The sequence below is a fragment of the Piliocolobus tephrosceles genome, chromosome 11, assembly GCF_002776525.5.
Source record: "Piliocolobus tephrosceles isolate RC106 chromosome 11, ASM277652v3, whole genome shotgun sequence".
Lineage (NCBI taxonomy): Eukaryota > Metazoa > Chordata > Mammalia > Primates > Cercopithecidae > Piliocolobus > Piliocolobus tephrosceles.
The window spans coordinates 63200483-63220444 of NC_045444.1; the positions used below are offsets into that span (position 1 = coordinate 63200483).

General features: G+C 40.8%; 1 protein-coding gene and 1 pseudogene across 2 annotated transcripts in view; both read right to left on the bottom strand.

The window, feature by feature from the left end:
* Positions 1–5544: 5544 nt before the first annotated feature.
* LOC111542806 lies at positions 5545–6141 on the bottom strand (annotated as a pseudogene).
* Positions 6142–6733: 592 nt separating this feature from the next.
* NFE2L2 (nuclear factor, erythroid 2 like 2) overlaps positions 6734–19962 on the bottom strand; it is a 36156-nt gene continuing 22927 nt past the window's right edge. For both annotated transcript variants that reach the window (XM_023212318.2, XM_023212319.2), the window contains exons 2-5: positions 10736–11002; positions 10002–10091; positions 8821–9012; positions 6734–8436 (exon numbers count right to left, since the gene is read on the bottom strand). In XM_023212318.2, coding sequence (XP_023068086.1) covers positions 7210–8436; positions 8821–9012; positions 10002–10091; positions 10736–11002 — 1776 coding nt within the window. In that variant the 3' untranslated portion in view covers positions 6734–7209. The remainder of the gene's footprint in view (positions 8437–8820; positions 9013–10001; positions 10092–10735; positions 11003–19962) is intronic.

A 19962-nucleotide genomic window follows, 5' to 3' on the forward strand; every position in this document is an offset into this window, starting at 1 on the left:
TATAATGAAATGTTTACAGAAAGATAACTTTTTCATTAAAATATTTTTAGAAATGTGTGTGTTGTTTTGTCACTTCACAATGTTCATGTGACTTAAACACTATAGGTGAATATTTTGACTTATTTTACCAGTAAGTAATAAAACAACAGGAAACTTGGAGTGAGCCTTTATCCGTTATTTTTAAAATACGTGAATTCTATTATATGGGAAATAAGCCATGGGAAATAGGCATGGAAGAAAAAATACTTTTTAAAGTTATCAGCACTTGTTGCCTAAAATAGTTTAGGTCTTGACAATATATTAGGTATTTGGGTGATACATGTGAGGCATCTGAACCTTTGAGGGGAAAAAAGGATAAACGAGTGAGTGAATAGAAACAAACTAGGAGAAAAAGGTGGTTGCTAGGAGGGAAAGGGCGTTTCAGATGTTGGAATTCCCTAGTTTCTTGATCTTGAGAGACTGAGGCAGTGGAGTGGTTCAGCACTATATGGTGAAAGAAAGTAGGGGAAAACCTTTCAGGAAATTTAGTAGTCTTTTTTTTTTTTTTTTTTTTGAGACGGAGTCTTGCTCTGTCGCCCAGGCTAGAGTGCAGTGGCCGGATCTCAGCTCACCGCAACTTCTGCCTCCTGGGTTCACGCCATTCTCCTGCCTCAGCCTCCCGAGTGGCTGGGACCACAGGCGCCCACCACCTCGCCCGGCTAATTTTTTGTATTTTTAGTAGAGACGGGGTTTCACCGTGTTAGCCAGGAGGGTCTCGATCTCCTGACCTCGTGATCCGCCCGTCTCGGCCTCCCAAAGTGCTGGGATTACAGGCTTGAGCCACCGCGCCCGGCCAAAATTTAGTAGTCTTAAACTACACTGATTTAACCCAAGAGGAAAAGGGTAAGGATGATGTGGGTAATGATTATCTGTTTTGCTGGATTCATTTATGGGGGTAGGTCTTTGATAATTTATTTGAAATTACAACGTGTATTTGGATTTCTAGCCTTAATAGCTATTAAGCATTTTCCCAATGTAGTTTTTTTTTTTTTTGAGACGGAGTCTCGCTCTGTCGCCCGGGCTGGAGTAAAGTGGCCGGTTCTCAGCTCACTGCAAGCTCCGCCTCCCGGGTTTATGCCATTCTCCTGCCTCAGCCTCCGAGTAGCTGGGACTACAGGTGCCCACCACCTCGCCCGGCTAGTTTTTTTATATTTTTTAGTAGAGACAGGGTTTCACCGTGTTAGCCAGGATGATCTCCATCTCCTGACCTCGTGATCCGCCTCCCATCTCGGCCTCCCAAAGTGCTGGGATTACAGGCTTGAGCCACCGCGCCCGGCCCCCAATATAGTTTTTTTCAAGTGAAATACTTCATAAGTTGAAGCCAGATGAGGGTTCTTGGCTAGCTGTTAGACTTAATGCAAACTCATTTTGCTTGTATTCAAACACTGGTTTCATATTCTGTGCAGTTAAGTAATCGTAAAGAATGGCATGTCTAGGCTGGGCATGGTGGCTCACACCTGTAATCCCAGCATTTTGGGACACCAAGGCAGATCACAAGGTCGGGAGATTGAGACCATCCTAGCTAACATGATGAAACCCCATCTCTACTAAAAAATATAAAAAATTAGCTGGGCGTGGTGGTGGGCACCCGTAGTCTCAGCTATCCACCCAGGAGGCTGAGGCAGTAGAAGGGCGTGAACCCAGAAGTCGGAACGTGCAGCGAGTGGAGATCGCACCACTGCACTCCAACTTGGGTGACAGCGAGATTCCGTCTCAAGAATGGCGTGTCTAATTTCAGTTTAATACTTAGGTCCTGGAATAATAAAGGACGAGTGTGGACTTACACTCCAACAAAAGTGTATTTACCCTTGTTTTCTCCCAGTAAAAGGACATTGTTATGTAAACTGCAAAATAGGAAATGAGATAAAATTCGAGTTTGCATGTGTGCGTCACAAACGTAGTAAATGTTGTAGATTGTTTTCTTTTGCAAAAATTGGATACATTGGGTTGATTTTTAACTTTGGATTGAATATACTACAATGCCAAGGTTTAGGGGGATGTAAGGTGGTAATAGGTAAAAGCCATTTTAAGCTTAATACATTTTCAGAGACCCTAACACCAGGTAATGACAAGGGCGCTTTGAAGTGTACATTGTGCACAGTTCTGAAAGCTTGCTAGGAAATGGGAATTAACCCATACTGTTCAACTTTTATTGGTAAAGAAATAGTAACTGGGTGAAGGGTATACACAAGAATGTTGACAGCTTAAAAATACCTTAAAATGTATGAAAGAGTTACATTCACTACATCCATATATATAGCCACTAATTACTTAAAGGACTTGTCATCGTAAAGGAATTGTGTAAAATGTTTAGCTGTATCTGGAGGCTCCAGGTAACTTAATTTTTTAATTGTATTAACTATGCTGTTCAGTAAATGCTGAGTAAACTTACATCCTTTTTATCAAAAGAATTCTGATGGATTGTCTATTTGAAGTCAGTGGTCTTATTTTTCTCAATAGGTACTGAAAGAAAACGTAATTCGTAGGTTTTTGTTACTCTGATTCTTGGGTCAGATTTTATCAGTAAGAAATGTTAAATACAGAATGTAAAAGCAGTTTTGTGAGCTTGGGCAGGTTACTTGGTTCCTTTTAATGCCGTGCTCTCTGGCAGTTTGGTATTCCAGCAGGCCCCTTAGAATGTTGATTTTTACATGGCATGAGATACAGGTGAGATTACTCAAATGTTACATGAAAATAATTACCAAAATATTAAGTATTTGAAACACTAAATTAGGCCTAATGGTGGGTCTGATTTCTAACATTGAAGTTCTGATGCATAAGTGATAATGTGGTTTAAATTGTAGTTTAAGCCAAGTACAGTGAAATACCAGTGGTTCATTGTCTGGAATACTGAAGGAAATGAAGTAAAAATGAAGAAGAAAGTTTCTTCCCATCAAAATTCTCAGACCTAAAAACTACAGGTTAAGAACTGTTTTTAACCTGATTCCCCCCCAGACACACACACTTTTTTTTTTTTTTTTTTGTGGTAAAATGGATTTATAATCCCTCAATCAGAAGGTTAAATTCAATAGCTTAAAGAACTTAACCTAGCACCTGTCTTGTGGACCCTAATGATAGCATCTTGGTAATGCTGGATACTGTCTTACAAGGATATCCTGAAGCATACCTAAAATTCTAATGGGTGATAAAAGTTATGCCAGTGTCTTCCCCCCTCCACCCCAATATAGGATTGAAGTTTTCTACTCTTTAATTTTTCCAGTTCTCAGGTGTTAAACAGCATCAACTGAAGACAAAGCACCCTGGTAGCTATGTTTAAATGGATGTATTCTGAAGCTTAGTCACAAATACGGATATGGCAAACATTTGAGCAGTGCCCCCCTCAAAAACAGGAACTTGGGAAATCTTGGCAAGAAGATAGGTTTTTATATAAAGCGGTGTGCAATTATAGTTTGATAGTCAAATTTGAGCACAGGTATAAAACTCTCAACGCAAATGCAGATCAAGAGAAATGAACAATTGGTTTTATTAGTCATGGCATAGTCGGGATTTGTTATTTGAAATTTATAATTTCTCACAATGTTTTATACTTCACTGTAGTATTTTTAGGTATCGTAAGTTTCTATGGCCAGTTACCTTGTATAATTGGTCAGAATACTTTGAAGTTTACTTCCAAAGAATGTCTGTTTTTGTCTGCCCAGCAATGCTCTTCCCCCTTGAAATACCAGTCAATGTTAGGTGCTCCAGGTAGGGCTGCTGCTGAGATTCTTGCCACCATCTCCCCACTCACAATTTGGTCTAAAAATAGTTTGTTGGAGACCTGGGATTATCTGAGTTTGGAAAAGTGATGTCTTCTCCCGAGATTCCCCATCACCACACCATCAGAGGAAGGAAGTTCCTTGATAGCACGTGAAAAATATTCAGGACCCAAAATCTTCACATTTGGCTTGGCGTGGTGGCTCGCGTGTAATCCTAGCACTTTGGGAGGCCAAGAAGGCTCACTTGAGGTCAGGAGTTCCATACCATCCTGGTCATCATGGTGAAAACCTGTCTCCACTAAAAATGCAAAAAAAAAAAAAAAAAAAAAAAAAACCGGCGGGTGGCGGATACCTGTAATCTCAGCTAATTGGGAGGCTGAGGCAGGAGAATCACTTGAACCCGAGAGGTGGAGGTTGCAGTGAGCCGAGATTGTGCCACTGCACTCCGTTGTGGGCAACGGTGGGACTCCAGCTCAAGAAGAACAACAACACAAAATCTTCACATTTGAACCCTTAGATCCATTAGTCCTTGAAGTCATTTTCAATACCAGACAGTGAAATTCTCTTGTAAGCTAATTTAACTGGATTCACTTGTAGCCAAAAAGCATAACACAAGACTAAAGGAAACTGACAAAACACCCATCGTTTATGCAATGTTTACTATGAGCTAGGCGCAGTGCTTTTTGTGGGGGTGACCCAGTGAGTACCACTCTGCTTTATAAATGAGAAAATACGCTTAAGAGGAGGCAGAAGAATGGCGTGAGCCCAGGAGGCAGAGCTTGCAGTGAGCCGAGATAGCGCCACTGCACTCCAGCCTGGGTGACAGAGCCAGACTCCATCTCAAAAAAAAAAAAAAAAAAAAGTGAGTTGCTAAAGGTGATTCTAGGAATTAGCAGCAGCAAGCCCATGCAGTCTGGTTCCAGGGACAGTATTTCTAACACTACATCACTCCTAATGGGTTGCTAGGAGTCTTCACTGAATAGTTAACACATGCAGTGCTTATTTTAAACAAATGAATCTCCATTTCCTCACTTTAAAAAGGCAAAACAATATGAACAAGTGAAACGTGCTTAGGTGAGGAAATAATCGATAACTGAATGATTCATTAGCATGCAGATTTTCACAGGGTTTTGAGGGAACTTGTTTTTGTACTCTCTAGTTTAAACGTCTAATAGATCTCTCAGTATGTCCGAAAAGGAACTGATTTTCCCACCTGGGTCTCCCTCAATCCTGTCTTCTCCATCCTCGGACAACTCAATTCTTAAAGATGTTAAACTTCCTGACTCAAATCCATTCTACCAGAAAATCCTTTTAGTTCTCTGAGACATGGCAGAATCCGATGTCCCTGACTACCCCTTTCTATCACTCTGGACCAAGCCACCATCATAATGCATGAACCTCTCAATCGGTTTCCCTACTCCCATCCTTACCCTCTATACTGTTCTCAACATACAAGCCAGAGGAAACTTTAAAAGTTGTAGCTCTGAGGCATTTTATAGAACGTTGATACTCAACCCGGGCATGGTGGCTCACGCCTGTAATCCCAGCACTTTGGGAGGCCGAAGCGGACGGATCACAAGGTCAGAAGTTCGAGACCAGCCTGACCAACATGGTGAAACCTCGTCTCTACTAAAAATGCAAAAATTAGCTGGGTGTGGAGGCGCGCGCCTGTAATCCCAGCTACTCAGGAGGCTGGGGCAGGAGAATCGCTTGAACCCGGGAGGTGGAGGTTGCAGTGAGCTGAGATTGCACTACTGCCCTTCAGCCTGGGCGACAGGGCAAGACTCCGTCAAAAAAAAAAAAAAAAAAGTTGATTATTTACATACATAAAAAGTACTAGGAAGCTAAAAGTCATCATACATTTATTTCTTTTTTGGGCTTGACCTAGTAAATCCTTAGCTTCATTGATTTGGGTTGCTATATAAGGAGATCCTTCTTTGGGCGATTTAAGATGGTATTTGGTACTGAGCATCTCTTTTATTTTCCCTTCCTGGCAGTAAGGCTTACAGGTAGTATTGCTGCTTCCCATTTTGTCATTTTGGGTTCAAATCCACCTCTCTAATAGCCACCGCTGAGGGCAGATTTTGGTAGACTTTGAAAATCCTGTTTTACTTCAGGCTATATGTGCTTCCTGGCTTGCAAAACCTGCAGCAGAAATGGCCAGTCCAGCTGCCACCACTGTACTGACCAACCCAGCTTCTTACTCCTCCATCCGGATTGGTACAGCCACCTGCCACTAACTGCACTCCTTTACCAGAAAGCTAGGCAGCCACTGCCAGCAGTCACAAACCCCAGAGGGAACTTTTAAAAACATAGTTGAATATTACTCCTGAACAGCACCATTAGCTCCCCACCTCACTTATGTAGACTTACGAGGCTCTGTCATATTCCACCGCCATCCCTTTCTTCAGCCACATTGTCCTTGTTTTTTCTCAAATGTGGTTCAGCCTTTGGACCCGCTGTGTCTTGTCTACAGTGCTCTTGGCTATGAGAACAGCTTCTCCCCCCCACCTTCAAATGTTGCCACTTCAGTAAGGCTCTTCCCATTTACAGCCTTAAGCTGTGAGGCTTTTTACTGGTTTTCCCCATCCAATTCCTTCTAACATAGTGGAGTATGCTTGTTACCTCCCCTTCACTAGAATGCAAGTTCCAGGGCAGGGATATTGGTTTTGTCCTTTCTACTTCAAACTGTGCCTAGTGTATAGTGGGTGTGTATCTACTGATGGAAATAAATGAATCAATGCTTTCATGTCAGTGTATAACATTTTCTTGGGTTTAGATGTACCTGCTATTGAAGAGGCAAAGTATCCTCTTGATATACTTTATTTTTTTGTAACCCTGGTACTAGAAATTTAGTATAAAATGATTTTTATATTTTCAAATAAAACCTTGTGAAAATGCAAAACATCTAAATTAAAAGGATGATTATCTTATGGAAAATACTACTTGTGAATAAACTCAAAGGAATCCCAAACAAATAATTTAACAGTCATAATAATCCTTTATTAGTACCAGCTCTTAAAATTGTTTTGCCAGAGCTAAACAATTTAATATAAAAAATGCCATTTTTTGTCCATACAGTATTTATAAAAAAGTACATAGTGGTTAGTTTTGCAATAATTTGCTTTTAGCCAGATGTCATATCATCATATAAATCTATGAATATAACAAATGACATAAGAACAGTATAAATAAGTTTTTGTAGTATTTACACTTACACAGAAACTAGCCCAAATGGTGTCCTACGAAATTGTTTATAGTTAAAGTGAAACTACTGATTCAACATACTGACACTCCAATGCTTTTTAAAGTTTCATATTATTTTCTATACTAGTTTTGGCTATAATTTTGCATAGAATTACTTATAAAGTATGAGCATTTCACATCACAGTAGGAGCTTTTAGTATAATAGTACAAAAAAAACTAGCTCAGAAAAGGTCAAATCCTCCTAAATCTAGTTTTTCTTAACATCTGGCTTCTTACTTTTGGGAACAAGGAAAACATTGCCATCTCTTGTTTGCTGCAGGGAGTATTCACTAGGAGAATAAGGTTTTCCATCTTCATCACGTAGCATGCTGAAAACTTCGAGATATAAGGTGCTGAGTTGTTTTTTCAGTAGGTGAAGGCTTTTGTCATTTTCTCCTTTTTCTTTGAGCAATTTTTCTTTTTCATCTTTCAAATGATCTAAATCTTGCTCTAGTTCTACTATATTTTCCAGTTTTCTTTTTCTGCAATTCTGAGCAGCCACTTTATTCTTACCCCTCCTACGTATATCTCGAATTAATGCTAGTTGAGCTTCATTGAACTGCTCTTTGGACATCATTTCGTTGAAATCAACAACAGGGAGGTTAATGATTTTTTCTACGGGGAATGGGATCTGGAGAGCTTTTGCCCTAAGTTCATCTCTTGTGAGATGAGCCTCCAAGCGGCTTGAATGTTTGTCTTTTGTGAATGGGGTTTTTCGATGACCAGGACTTACAGGCAATTCTTTCTCTGGTGTGTTCTCACACTGGGCATCATGCACGGGAGTGCTCTGCCCCTGAGATGGTGACAAGGGTTGTACCGTATCCCCAGAAGAATGTACTGGTTGTGTTTTAGGACCATTCTGTTTGACACTTCCAGGGGCACTATCTAGCTCTTCCACTTCAGAATCACTGAGGCCAAGTAGTGTGTCTCCACAGCTGGAAGATTCCACTGAGTGTTCTGGTGATGCCACACTGGGACTTGTGTTCAGTGAAATGCCAGAGTCAGAATCATTGAATTCTGCTGTGCTTTCAGGGTGGTTTTGGTTGAAAGCTTTGCAAAGTGATAGATCAGAAACATCAATGGGCCCATTTAGAAGTTCAGAGAGTGAATGGCTTAAAGTAGCAGGTGAGGGCATGCTGTTGCTGATACTGGGCTCAGCTATGAAAGCAGAATAAAATTCATCACCAAAATCTGTGTTGACTGTGGCATCTGAATTTAATGAGTTCACTGTCAGCTGGTTGGGGTCTTCTGTGGAGAGGATGCTGCTGAAGGAATCCTCAAAAGCATTAAGAAAATGTGGACTACAGTTACCTACTTCTTTTTCCATTGAGGGTATAGATGAGTAAAAATGATAATTGTCAACTTCTGTCAGTTTGGCTTCTGGACTTGGAACCATGGTAGTCTCAACCAGCTTGTCATTTTCAATATTAAGACACTGCATGGGAAAGAAGTTTATACTATATAAATCAAAGTTAATCCATGATAATACGTGATAAATTTAGATAAACTCCCTACCCACATTATCTTCACGCTTATCTCTATAATTTATTATCTCTATCATTTAGAGATAATTCTCATTTCCAATACGTATTTATGCCTAAGCATATGTATTATTTTCAGAGTTCCCAGATCAGACGTTAGGTTTATAACATTCTATCTTCAAGATATCCAACCCATTTAACTAGCATGGGCAGTACTCACGACTAATTTAATAGCACCCTCCAATCCTTCCTAAAATAGGTGGCATATAAATAATCAGAATGACTAAAGGCACTGAATATAAAATACTATCTTCAGTATTACATTCTATTTTAGTTACCTGTAACTCAGGAATGGATAATAGCTCCTCCCAAACTTGCTCAATGTCCTGTTGCATACCGTCTAAATCAACAGGAGCTACCTGAGCAACAGAAGTTTCAGGCGACTGAGCCTGATTAGTAGCAATGAAGACTGGGCTCTCGATGTGGCCGGGAATATCAGGAACAAGTGACTGAAACGTAGCCGAAGAAACCTAAAATTGATAAGGCATTGATTGATGAGTCTTCCACCAACAGGGGATAAGTAAGCTCTAAGGCACCACCACAATACAAAATGGAATCAGCTGCAGTTCCGTGTCTCTCTACTTACTAACCAGTCATGACCCCTGTTTGTAAATAATGAAACAAATTTTTTTTTCCTACCACACTGACTCAAATTTACTATTTGCTGGCCTAATTGTTTCAGCCTATGCATTTGAAAGTAAACTTTCAAATGAGTAAGTACAATCTTTAGGATTTAGTTTATATAATATCTAGCATAGTGGTACCGATAAAACCGATTTATTAAAACTGTTAACTGAAGAAGTCTTCGTTTATTGCCCAGCTGGCTTTTTACTCACCAAAACCTCTTAGATACTTGCAGCAAATGAGTTCTTTGTTTCCATGGTTATGCTGTCCATGTTTCTGGCTATGCAATAGTAAATGGTTTTGGTTTTGTATTGTGTGAAGGTTTTATTTTTTTTCTTAATTGTAAAGTTATCTATAGGCTAAGGTTTCCTTGATAGAGTATGTCCTTGGTTAAAACATTTCCTCCTAGGCTGGGCGCGGTGGCTCAAACCTGTAATCCCAGCACTTTGGGAGGCCGAGACGGGCGGATCACGAGGTCAGGAGATCGAGACCATCCTGGCTAACACGGTGAAACCCCGTCTCTACTAAAAAATACAAAAAAAAAAAAACTAGCCGGGCGAGGTGGCGGGCGCCTGTAGTCCCAGCTACTCGGGAGGCTGAGGCAGGAGAATGGCATAAACCCAGGAGGCAGAACTTGCAGTGAGCTGAGATCTGGCCACTGCACTCCAGCCTGGGCGACAGAGCGAGACTCCGTCTCAAAAAAAAAAAAAAAATTTCCTCCTAAAACTGTTTTTATTCTTTTAAATGGAGACTCATTGACGGGACTTACATAGAATATGATTGTTATTTTATAGTTAGGGAGTTTTGCTACTAACCAGGTTATTTTATATCTCACCTCATTGTCATCTACGAACGGGAATGTCTGCGCCAAAAGCTGCATGCAGTCATCAAAGTACAAAGCATCTGATTTGGGAATGTGGGCAACCTGATAAAAGGGAATGACACAAAGGAAGACAAAAATGGTTACATATTCCATTGCCAAGTAAAATATTCAATAATTGATGTTCATAAAATATAATCAAGTTAGATAAATATTTATCTTATTTCAGAGATCACTTTGGCACACAATTTGAACCAGACCACGTGGGTTCAAATCTTAGTTCCTCCAATTTTCTGAGTGATCTGGGCAAATTATTTAACCTTTTTCAGCTTCAGTTGCTCATTGCAGATAAAATAGGGATAATGGTACCTAATTAATATAGTTGTGTTGATTAAATCAGTCAGTATATGTTAAGTTCTTAAAACAGTGCTTGCCACACACAGTAACGCCAGTAATCTCTACTACTTGGTTCTCCTGCCACTACTTCTATTGCTGCTACTTGATCCTTACAGGATGTTTCTATACTTTGCAAAACTCTTTTGTGTAACTTATGTCTTCCCAATCCTCACAATAACTCTGTTAAGATTAGTAGGTTGGGTACTGGACTCATCAGGAGGCTGAGGTTGGAAGGTAGATTTGACAAAGTTAAGTAAAAAGGCAAAGCTGGAACTCAAATCCAGATATTTTAATTCCTTGGTCAGTGTTTCCCTAAACCCTGCCATAACTTTCCCAAGAATGGAGTACTCTACCTGGGAGTAGTTGGCAGATCCACTGGTTTCTGACTGGATGTGCTGGGCTGGCTGAATTGGGAGAAATTCACCTGTCTCTTCATCTAGTTGTAACTGAGCGAAAAAGGCTTTCTCTTGCTCCTTTTGGAGTTGTTCTTGTCTTTCCTTTTCAAGTTTTTTCTGTTTTTCCAGCTCATACTCTTTCCGTCGCTGACTGAAGTCAAATACTTCTCGACTTACTCCAAGATCTATATCTTGCCTCCAAAGTATGTCAATCAAATCCATGTCCTATGTTTAAGACAAAAAAAGGAAGGAGAGAGATCATGGTTTTTAAATGGCAGATACCACATATATTAATTCACATTATGCCACTGTTGATGGTGGGAAGTGGGGAGATTACAAATACAATCTAAATGAGAACACAGATCCAATGTTCTAGAAGAGCACAGTTAATTCCATTCAATGAATCTATTCATTAAAGACAACAAACAACCTACAAACACATAGCCATCCATTCTAATCACTTGGATCATTAATGATAGGGTGATGGTAGAGGTCACTAAAGGGCAAAGTCACAAATGGTTTGAATGAAAAGAAATCCCACCCTTGTTTAATGCAATATAGAAATTAGAGCAAGCACTCTAAGCCACTGGCTTATGAGAAGTGGGGTTTGGAAAACATTACTGAATACGTGGAGCTTTCTTTAAACTTTGCTCAGCAAATATCCAGTTTATAGAGGAATAACTCCCAAGTTAAAGTGTCAATCTAGCAGTTGTGAAATATCACCATTCTTTCCATCTTTCCTACACTAGATTGATTATCTTCTCCCCATCACTGCTTGCTACTCTTATCTCTGTGGCTCACCTATATGCCTGTAATCCAGCATTTTGGGAGGCTGAAGTGGGTGGATCACCTGAGGTCTGGAGTTTGAGACCAGCCTGGGCAACATGGTGAAACCCCGTCTCTACTAAAAATACAAAAGTCAGCCGGGTGTGGTGGTACATGCCTGTAATCCCAGCTACTTGGGAGGCTGAGGCAGGAGAACTGGCTTGAACCTGAGAGGCGGAGGTTGCAGTGTGCCGAGATCACACCACTGCACTCCAGCCTGGGCAACAGAACAAGACTCCATCTCAAAAAAAAAAAAAAAAAAAAAGAGCAGACAGGGACAGGTGCGGTGGCTCACGCCTACAAGCCCAGCACTTTGGGAGGCTGAGGCGGGTGGATTGCTTGAGCCCAGGAGTTCGCAACCAGCCTGGGCAACATGAAGAGACCCTGTTTCTACCAAAACAAAAACAAACAACAACAACAAAACTGGTGTGGTGGCGCACACCTGTAGTCCCAGCTACTCAGGAGGCTGAGGAGGGAGGATCACTTGAGTCCAGGAGGTCAAGGCTGCAGTGAGCCTATGATTGTGCCACTGCACTCCAGCCTGGGCAACAAAGTGAGACCGTGCCAAATAAATAAATAAATAAATAAAACTATGGCTCCAGGGAAGGATTAAAAGTATTAAGTTTTAAGACATAGGAAGAATCTTACAAAGAGGGAACGGTTTTGATGAGGAAAGGCTGGGCATAGTGACTCATGCCTGTAATCCCAGGAGTTTGGGAGGCCAAGGCAGGAGGATTGCTGGAGTCCAGGAGTTACTAGCCTGGGCACCATAGTGACACCTGTCTCTACCAAAAATCAAAACAAATTAGTTGCACGTGGTGATGTGAGCCTGTAGTCCCCACTATTAGGGAGGCTGAAGTGAGAGGATCGCTTGAACCCAGGAAGTCAAGACCATGGTGAGCTGTGATTGCACCACTGCACTCCAGCCTGGGTGACAAGACCCTGTTTCACACACACACAAAAATACATGAGGAGAGAATTTATATGACTAGGCTAGGCATAGGAACCACATCCAGATTTTCCTAACCAAAAATGTGTCAATAGCAGTTTTTCTGCTTTGTAATTTTAGTATGGAAAAAATCTAAATAGGTAGGAAATCTAAATCTGTTTCCATTCCACAATCACCTATAGGGGAAATAATGAATTTGAGAATGGAAAAAAATCAAGATGGGGGAATGGAAGTTGCGACTTGGAGGCCAGTGGGTACAGTGTAGACACATGTCGCACTTTGCATTTCAGTTCTGCTGACAGCTGGCAATGCCAGACTTAGAGCTCTATTACTTTCAGCTTCCCAAGGACACAAATAACACGGTGGTTGTTTCAGTGAGGAGTCAGGCTATTTTTATCCAACGGAGGAGGAGCAGGCCACCCAGTCTGGAGGCAGCACAGCTAGCTGGATGGCACAGGCCACCTGTACCCATGACTGAAGGCTGGTGTTGGAATCTTAAATGCTATGAAACCCTGCTCATGGGGCTCATTATTCTAGCCTTGAACAATATCTAGTGTAAAGCACACAGAGTAGGCATAGTTAAAACAGCACTTGTAGTTAGGTATACCTCACTAGGAAATAACTAATTATTTTTAAGCCAGTATCTATTAAGGGCTTCCTAGATGCCACGCATGGTTTTTTTTTTTGTTTGTTTTCTGAGACGGAGTCCCGCTCTGTCGCCCAGGCTGGAGTGCAGTGGCGCCATCTCGGCTCACTGCAGGCTCCGCCTCCCGGGTTTATGCCATTCTCCTGCCTCAGCCTCCCGAGTAGCTGGGACTACAGGCGCCCACCACCACTCCCAGCTAATTTTTTGTATTTTTAGTGGAGGCGGGGTTTCACCGTGTTAGCCAGGATGGTCTCGATCTCCTGACCTCGTGATCCACCCACCTCGGCCTCCCAAAGTGCTTGGGATTACAGGTGTGAGCCACTGCACCCGGCCAATATGCTATGCACTGTTCTAAGTACTTTACATATAGAAACTATTCCTCAAAACAGCCTTATACAGAGAAAACATCCCTGTTATAAGAATACTGAGGTTAAGAAAAAGGAGATACTACCAGAAAGTGGCTGAACAAGGACACATACCCAGGCAGCTTCTGTCGGGTTCATGCTTTATTAGCCATGAGTCTACACTAATATAAAATGGCATGGCATTTGCACATAACCTGTGCACATCCCCTTATATACTTTAAATCATCCCTGGATTACTTACAATACCTAATAAAGTGTAAATGCTGTGTAAATAGTTGTTATACTGTATTTTATTTGTGTATTGTTATTTTTTCATGTTTTTCCATTTTTTAAAAAAATTTTATTATTTAGTTACTCATTTTGAGATAGGATCTCACTCTGTCACCCAGGCTGGAGTGTGGTGATGCAATCATGGCTCACTGCAGCCTTCACTTGGGCTCAAATGATCCTCCCACCTCAGCCTCCCAAGTAGCTGGGACTACAGGCACACACCACCAAGCCCAGCTAATTACTTTTTGTAGAGATGAGGTCTTGCCATTTTGCCCAGGCTGGTCTTGAATTCCTGGGCTCCAGTGATTTTCCTGCCTCAGCTTCCCAAAGTGCTAGGATTACAGGCATGAACCACTCCACTGCACTTGTCCTTTTTCCAAATATTTTTCAACCAATCTGCCATTGGTTGCATCATGGAACCAGAGGCTACATGGGGCCGACTGTATATACACTTTGCTTTGGAATCTTGGTAGTATGAAGTGGCCAGTCTGCAGGTCAGATTAAGTATGTCACTTCGATCAGTTTCCTGGCCAAGAGCAACAAAATAGCAACCACAGAGCATTCAGTCATACGTGGTGGCTATCTTCTCAGGGGGATTCCCACTAAAATAGACATGAGAATAATTTCCATTTTAAAAATTGATTTGTTTCCATTTTGATGGACATGTTTACCCAAAGGTTATCGTGGGAGATAGAAAATTCCAAGGTATAGAGAAACCTACTTTATTTTATTGATTTATTTTTTTGAGACAGAGTCTCGCTCTGTTGCCCAGGCTGGAGTGCAGTGGCGCAAGCTCAGCTCACTACAACTTCTGCCTCCCGGGTTCAAGCAGTTCTCTCACCTCAGCCTCCCCAGTAGCTGAGATTACAGGTGAGTGCCACCATGCCTGGCTGATTTTTGTATTTTTAGTAGAGACAGGGTTTCGCCATGTTGGCCAGGCTGGTCACAAACTCCTGACCTCAAGTGATCTGCCTCCCTTGGCCTCCCAAAGTGCTGGGATCACAGGTGTGAGTCACCACGCCAGGCTGAGAAACCTACTTTAAAATTCTGATTAGCTTGGGCCCTTTCTTCTCAGTAAAACTAGATATATAGCAGAGTATCCTATCTAGACTTTCTGCAAACTGGAGCTATCTGCCCAAGCAAGGTATTAAGTGTTCAATATATTCCCATCTTCTAGGTACTAGCACCAAAAATGAAAGGAATGCATGATCCTGCAATCTTAATTGAACTCCATAAAACAGGCAGTCCATGTTCCCACCCATCTCAAGAACTGATGTGCAAAGTGTGCAAAGCTCTTTGCAAGGTCAATAAAAGAAACTCAAATACTTGTCCCTGCACCTGGGGAAAAGTGCACTTTGACACATCCCTGCCTCACTTACCCCAGACTTCCTGGGCCTGAGGTTTTTCCTTGTTAAAGAGATCCCAGGATAAAAATCAGTGAAAGGTTGTGACTTTTTCACGCAACTAAAGCAATTTAGGTTGCAAACATCTGCTCACAAATCTGACTTGCAAAGTATCCTTACAACCAACCCTCATGAGTTGGAAGAAAATATTGAATGGAATTTACTCTTTAATTGTCAGTGTCAATCATGCCAAGAATTAAAATAACTATATTTAATTTCCTCTTTCCCCCTTTTCCTTCCCATCAGATGATAATATTTGAGAGGTCTGGATGGTTTTAGCTATACATTGTTTAATTATTCCATCCTCCAAGCATACAGATGTTAGTGGATCAAATGAGACATGTGAAAAGTATCTCTATAAATGTAAAATATGCAAATGTTTACATGTCGACAGTGATAGGCTCTACTACTTGCTGTATAAGCGAGACCAAAGTCCAGGCCAATGGATAATAATGAGGTAGTGGACCTAACTAGGAGGAGCCTAAAATAATGTTGGGACTATCTAGATGGTCAGAAAGAATGAGTCAATTAACTTCTAAAATCATGGACAGCTTCATTGCTTGGTTCTTCCTCAGGGCAGGTCTGAATTAGACTACTATTAACATGTTGTAATAAAAAAGGATTTTGATCTCAGAGAGATTCTGAATTATTTACAAATAATAAAGCAAATTAATAAGCAAATTAGAAGTTTTGGTGGATATTGCTATTGATGGTTTTGTTACTATTGGTGGGGGGGTGGTGACGGCAGTGGGCACCCCATATACATTAGCATACACTCTAACATAAATGTTTACATACATACACACACACGCTCAATTGCCACTCAATTCCTGCTGTGAGTACCCTTCAATGGACCACTCCAAACCAATTCAATGTTTTTTATTTGAATTTCTCCTGACATGACCAGAAAAGGACACCTTTATGAATCCTTATCAACAAACAGGAAAAATAAGCTATGAAGCATTATTTAGACTAGCTCTTGAGCATCCTGTTCACGTTATCTAAAACAATGCTGGACCCTGGGAGACTAAGCAGCTCCTGTGGCCCTAGCTTACTGTCTCCACCAAGAATGTCACCAAATGACAACATCTAATTGCTCTTCATTAGGCTGTGGGGCATTCAGTGCAATTGTAATAGGACCAAAATAGGTTTCAAAGTGTTCTGAAAGGTTTTCCTGTGTATTTTTAAGTTTATATTTATGTGGCCAGGCACGGTGGCTCACACCTGTAATCTTAGCACTTTGGGAGGCCAAGACTGGCAGATCTGGAGTTTGAGCTCAGGAGTTCGAGACCAGCCTGGGCAACGTGGTGAAACCCTGTCTCTACTAAAAATACAAAAATTAGCCGGGCGTAGTGGCATGTGCCTGTAGTCCCAGCTACTTGGGGGCGCGAAGGTGGGAGGACTGCTTGAGCCCAGGAGGTCGAGGCTGCAGTGAGCCAAGATCATGCCACTGCACTCCAGCCTGGGTAACAAAGTGAGACCTTGTCTCAAAAAAAAAGTTTATGTAATGTTTTTTCTTGCTATGAGAGATCCCAAAAAAGACTGCTTCATAAAAGAAAAAAGCTAAATTTGAAGCAACTATTTTGGATTCCCAAAAACAGACATCTTAATCAAATTTAGAACGCAGCAACAATGGGCTTATTGTTATGGCCTTAATGTCATACTCTGTGCTACTCAGATTTTCACATCTGTTTCAGCGGGCAAAATCCTGCAGAGATTTGATACTGTACGAAACATTCAAAGCTTTATGTTTAGAAAAAAAAAAAAAAAAACAGCAGAAGTTAACTGAAGACTCACTGTTGGGGAGGCCCACAAGTTCACTACTGTGTTTTGTGCTAAGCTAATATGCAGCGACCATTTCCTGTAAGGAGGCGTGTGACTGGGCACATGATTTATTCCACAAATGACCCAGCTCTCTGCAAGGCTCACACATCATCTAAGAGGAAATAATCGTCTGGGTGGAGCCCATAACAAACAAGAACATGATACTAGACAGGAGGAAAGGAAGTGCCTAAGGAAGAACTAAAACTGCTCTTCTGCACAGAAATCCAGGGCTTTGAGGAAGTGCAACTCCCCCATGGAGGAAGGCCACAGTACAAAGTGTTAGATAAGTAGGGTTTGAGTAGAGAGAGGAAAGCAGGTGGATGGGCTACACAGCACTCCACAGATACTTCCTTACAACAGGTGAGAAAGCTTCCCAAGGGCCATGCGAGCACTGGCCGGGAGCCTTTGCATGGCATATGGAGCAAATGCCGTCTGCCACTTGGTGTCTGAATTTTTTTGGCTCTTGTTCTTTAGCGATTCCTGAGTGTGTTCCAAATTATGTTGCTAGCTTGGCTTAGACAAAAGAAGACAATTTGATAGGAAACACAAATGTTGGACAATTCATGTTAAATCACCATCTGGCCTAACGGAAATATTCATGTTTAAAAAATATATATCATCATTTGCCAACTGGGTAATCTGTTACACATTTAGGGAAGTCTGAAGTTGGACAATTAACTCATACCACTTTAAAACAAACATCTTTGTACCAGGATAAACAAAGAAGAAAGGACTTGAATGCAGACTCCATACTAAATATGTCTTTTGCAAGTCAATTTTAGTGCCTTGAATAAACCAGCATTTATCATGCTTAGATGATCCAAAATATCAGAAAAGATAACACAATCCCTGTCCTAAATTAAAGCTATTCAGTAAACTGAGACAAAGTATTTGAAATGAAAAATAAAACGGTTTCTTTTAAACACTCAAATGTCTAATTAAGGCTTACACCTCCCATTTCCCCTGAGTCTCCCTTCCCTCTCCTACCCTCTACCTTGCCCTGAGAATGACAGGACGGTGATGGGAGATTTCCTTCTAAAAATAAATTTCATCAATAAACTGTTAAAAAAATTAATTATACACACTACTCTCAACAGTAAGTGAAACTGAGCCTTGCTCCAAAGAGAAAACTGATCCTTGCTCTTTTTACTTTAATGTAGTATAAAGTTGGAATGTCTTAAGTTATTCCTTCTTAAAATCATGTATTTCCATTAAAAAAATATCTTAACGTTATTCCCCTGAGATCCCTCCTTCATCCAAATCTTAGTTACCAGCATTCAGAGTCTAAGTTACACTTGATTATATTTTTCTTTCTTTCATTTCATTCTTCATATTATTCCCAGGTGATTACATTATTTACCTGAAAGCTAAATCTGGTTCAATGTTTTTTTTCCATAGACATTGCCCAAGTATTTCTAACAAAACCAGGTGGAACATGAAAAATATCCTACCATCTGGATGAATATAAACCAAATTAAGAGCTCTATGAGGCTGCAAAAGAGCTATATGCCCTCAAGCATTTGAGGGCATGCTTGAATTTTGAGGAACTGATAAAATAACAGCCAGTCACGGTGGCTCACACCTGTAATCCCAGTTCTTTGGGAGGCTGAGGTGGGAAAATCACTTGAGTCTACGAGTTTGAGACCAACCTGGGCAACATGGTGAGACCTCAACTCTACAAAAAAATTAAAAAATTAGCCAGGCATGATGGGACACTCCTGTGGTCCCAGCTACTTGGGAAACTGATGTGGGAGGATCACTTGAGCCCAGGAGATGAAGGTTGCAGTGAGCCATGATCACGTACTGCCCTCCAGCCCTGTCTTAAAACAAAAGCACAAACAAAACAAAACAACAGAGATCTCCTTCATTTACAAATTTCTACCTTGCAGTCATAATCCTTATTAAACAAAGCAAAATGACACCAAGCAGATGTGTTTTTAAAATACATCTTGCTGATGACTATTACATTTCGTAAACATTTACCTGCCTATTTAATTCTGTGGCTTCTCTCACACTACATTAGAAGAATATAGCAATGCCAACTGTTTTCTCAGCAAGAATTCTAGGTCATTCTTTCTATTTGCCCACATTCCAGTACTTTTGGTTTTACTAGACTGATTTGCTATCTTGATTGTGTTGCTACAATAATTGTGAAGTAAGTGATTAAAATACAGAACCACAGAATACTGGAGACAAAGGGGGCCTTACAGTCGTCTAGGCCAAATGTAAATGTTGCCAGGTTTATTTCTATGTAACTACAGTGCCTTAAAAAAAAAAAAAAAACTGGCTGAGCAACATGTTGTATACATCAGCAGAGACACTTAAGAGGTAGCAACAGTTACCACGAATCCAAGTTTTCCTTTCCCTTATCTTGAAAAACTAGAGACTTTTAACAGCATAAAAAAGCCCAAATACACACAAAGACGAATTATTCAACAAGTTAAAACCCTAGTTCACAAAATTACCATTCCCTGAGTTATAGAACCAATTTTCTACCCTTTTATCTTTCCACTAAGAGTGGTCCAGTTTCTTCAGTCTGGCAGGTTACTATGTGCAGACGTTTTCATGGGCTGCTTCCTGTTCCCAAACAAGTTCCTCAGTCATGACTCAGTCTAAGAAATATGATCCAGCCAATTTACTGGAACTCTCACCCATTATGCTTGTCTGTAAACTGCAGAGCATGATGCAAAGATAAAGCAAAACTGGAAAGTGAAGAAAGCAAGAATTTGGATTATTTTCTCAAGAGGCACATGCAAAGTTTGGTCAAAAAGATGTCAGAAAAAAAGTTAATTTCCAAAACAGCAGGTGATCCTACCTTCTACAAAGAGCACATGGTGCTGAATTTTCCATGAGAGAGGTTTCACATCTGGGTCCCCAAGGAGGTTTTTTTTTTTTTTTTTTTT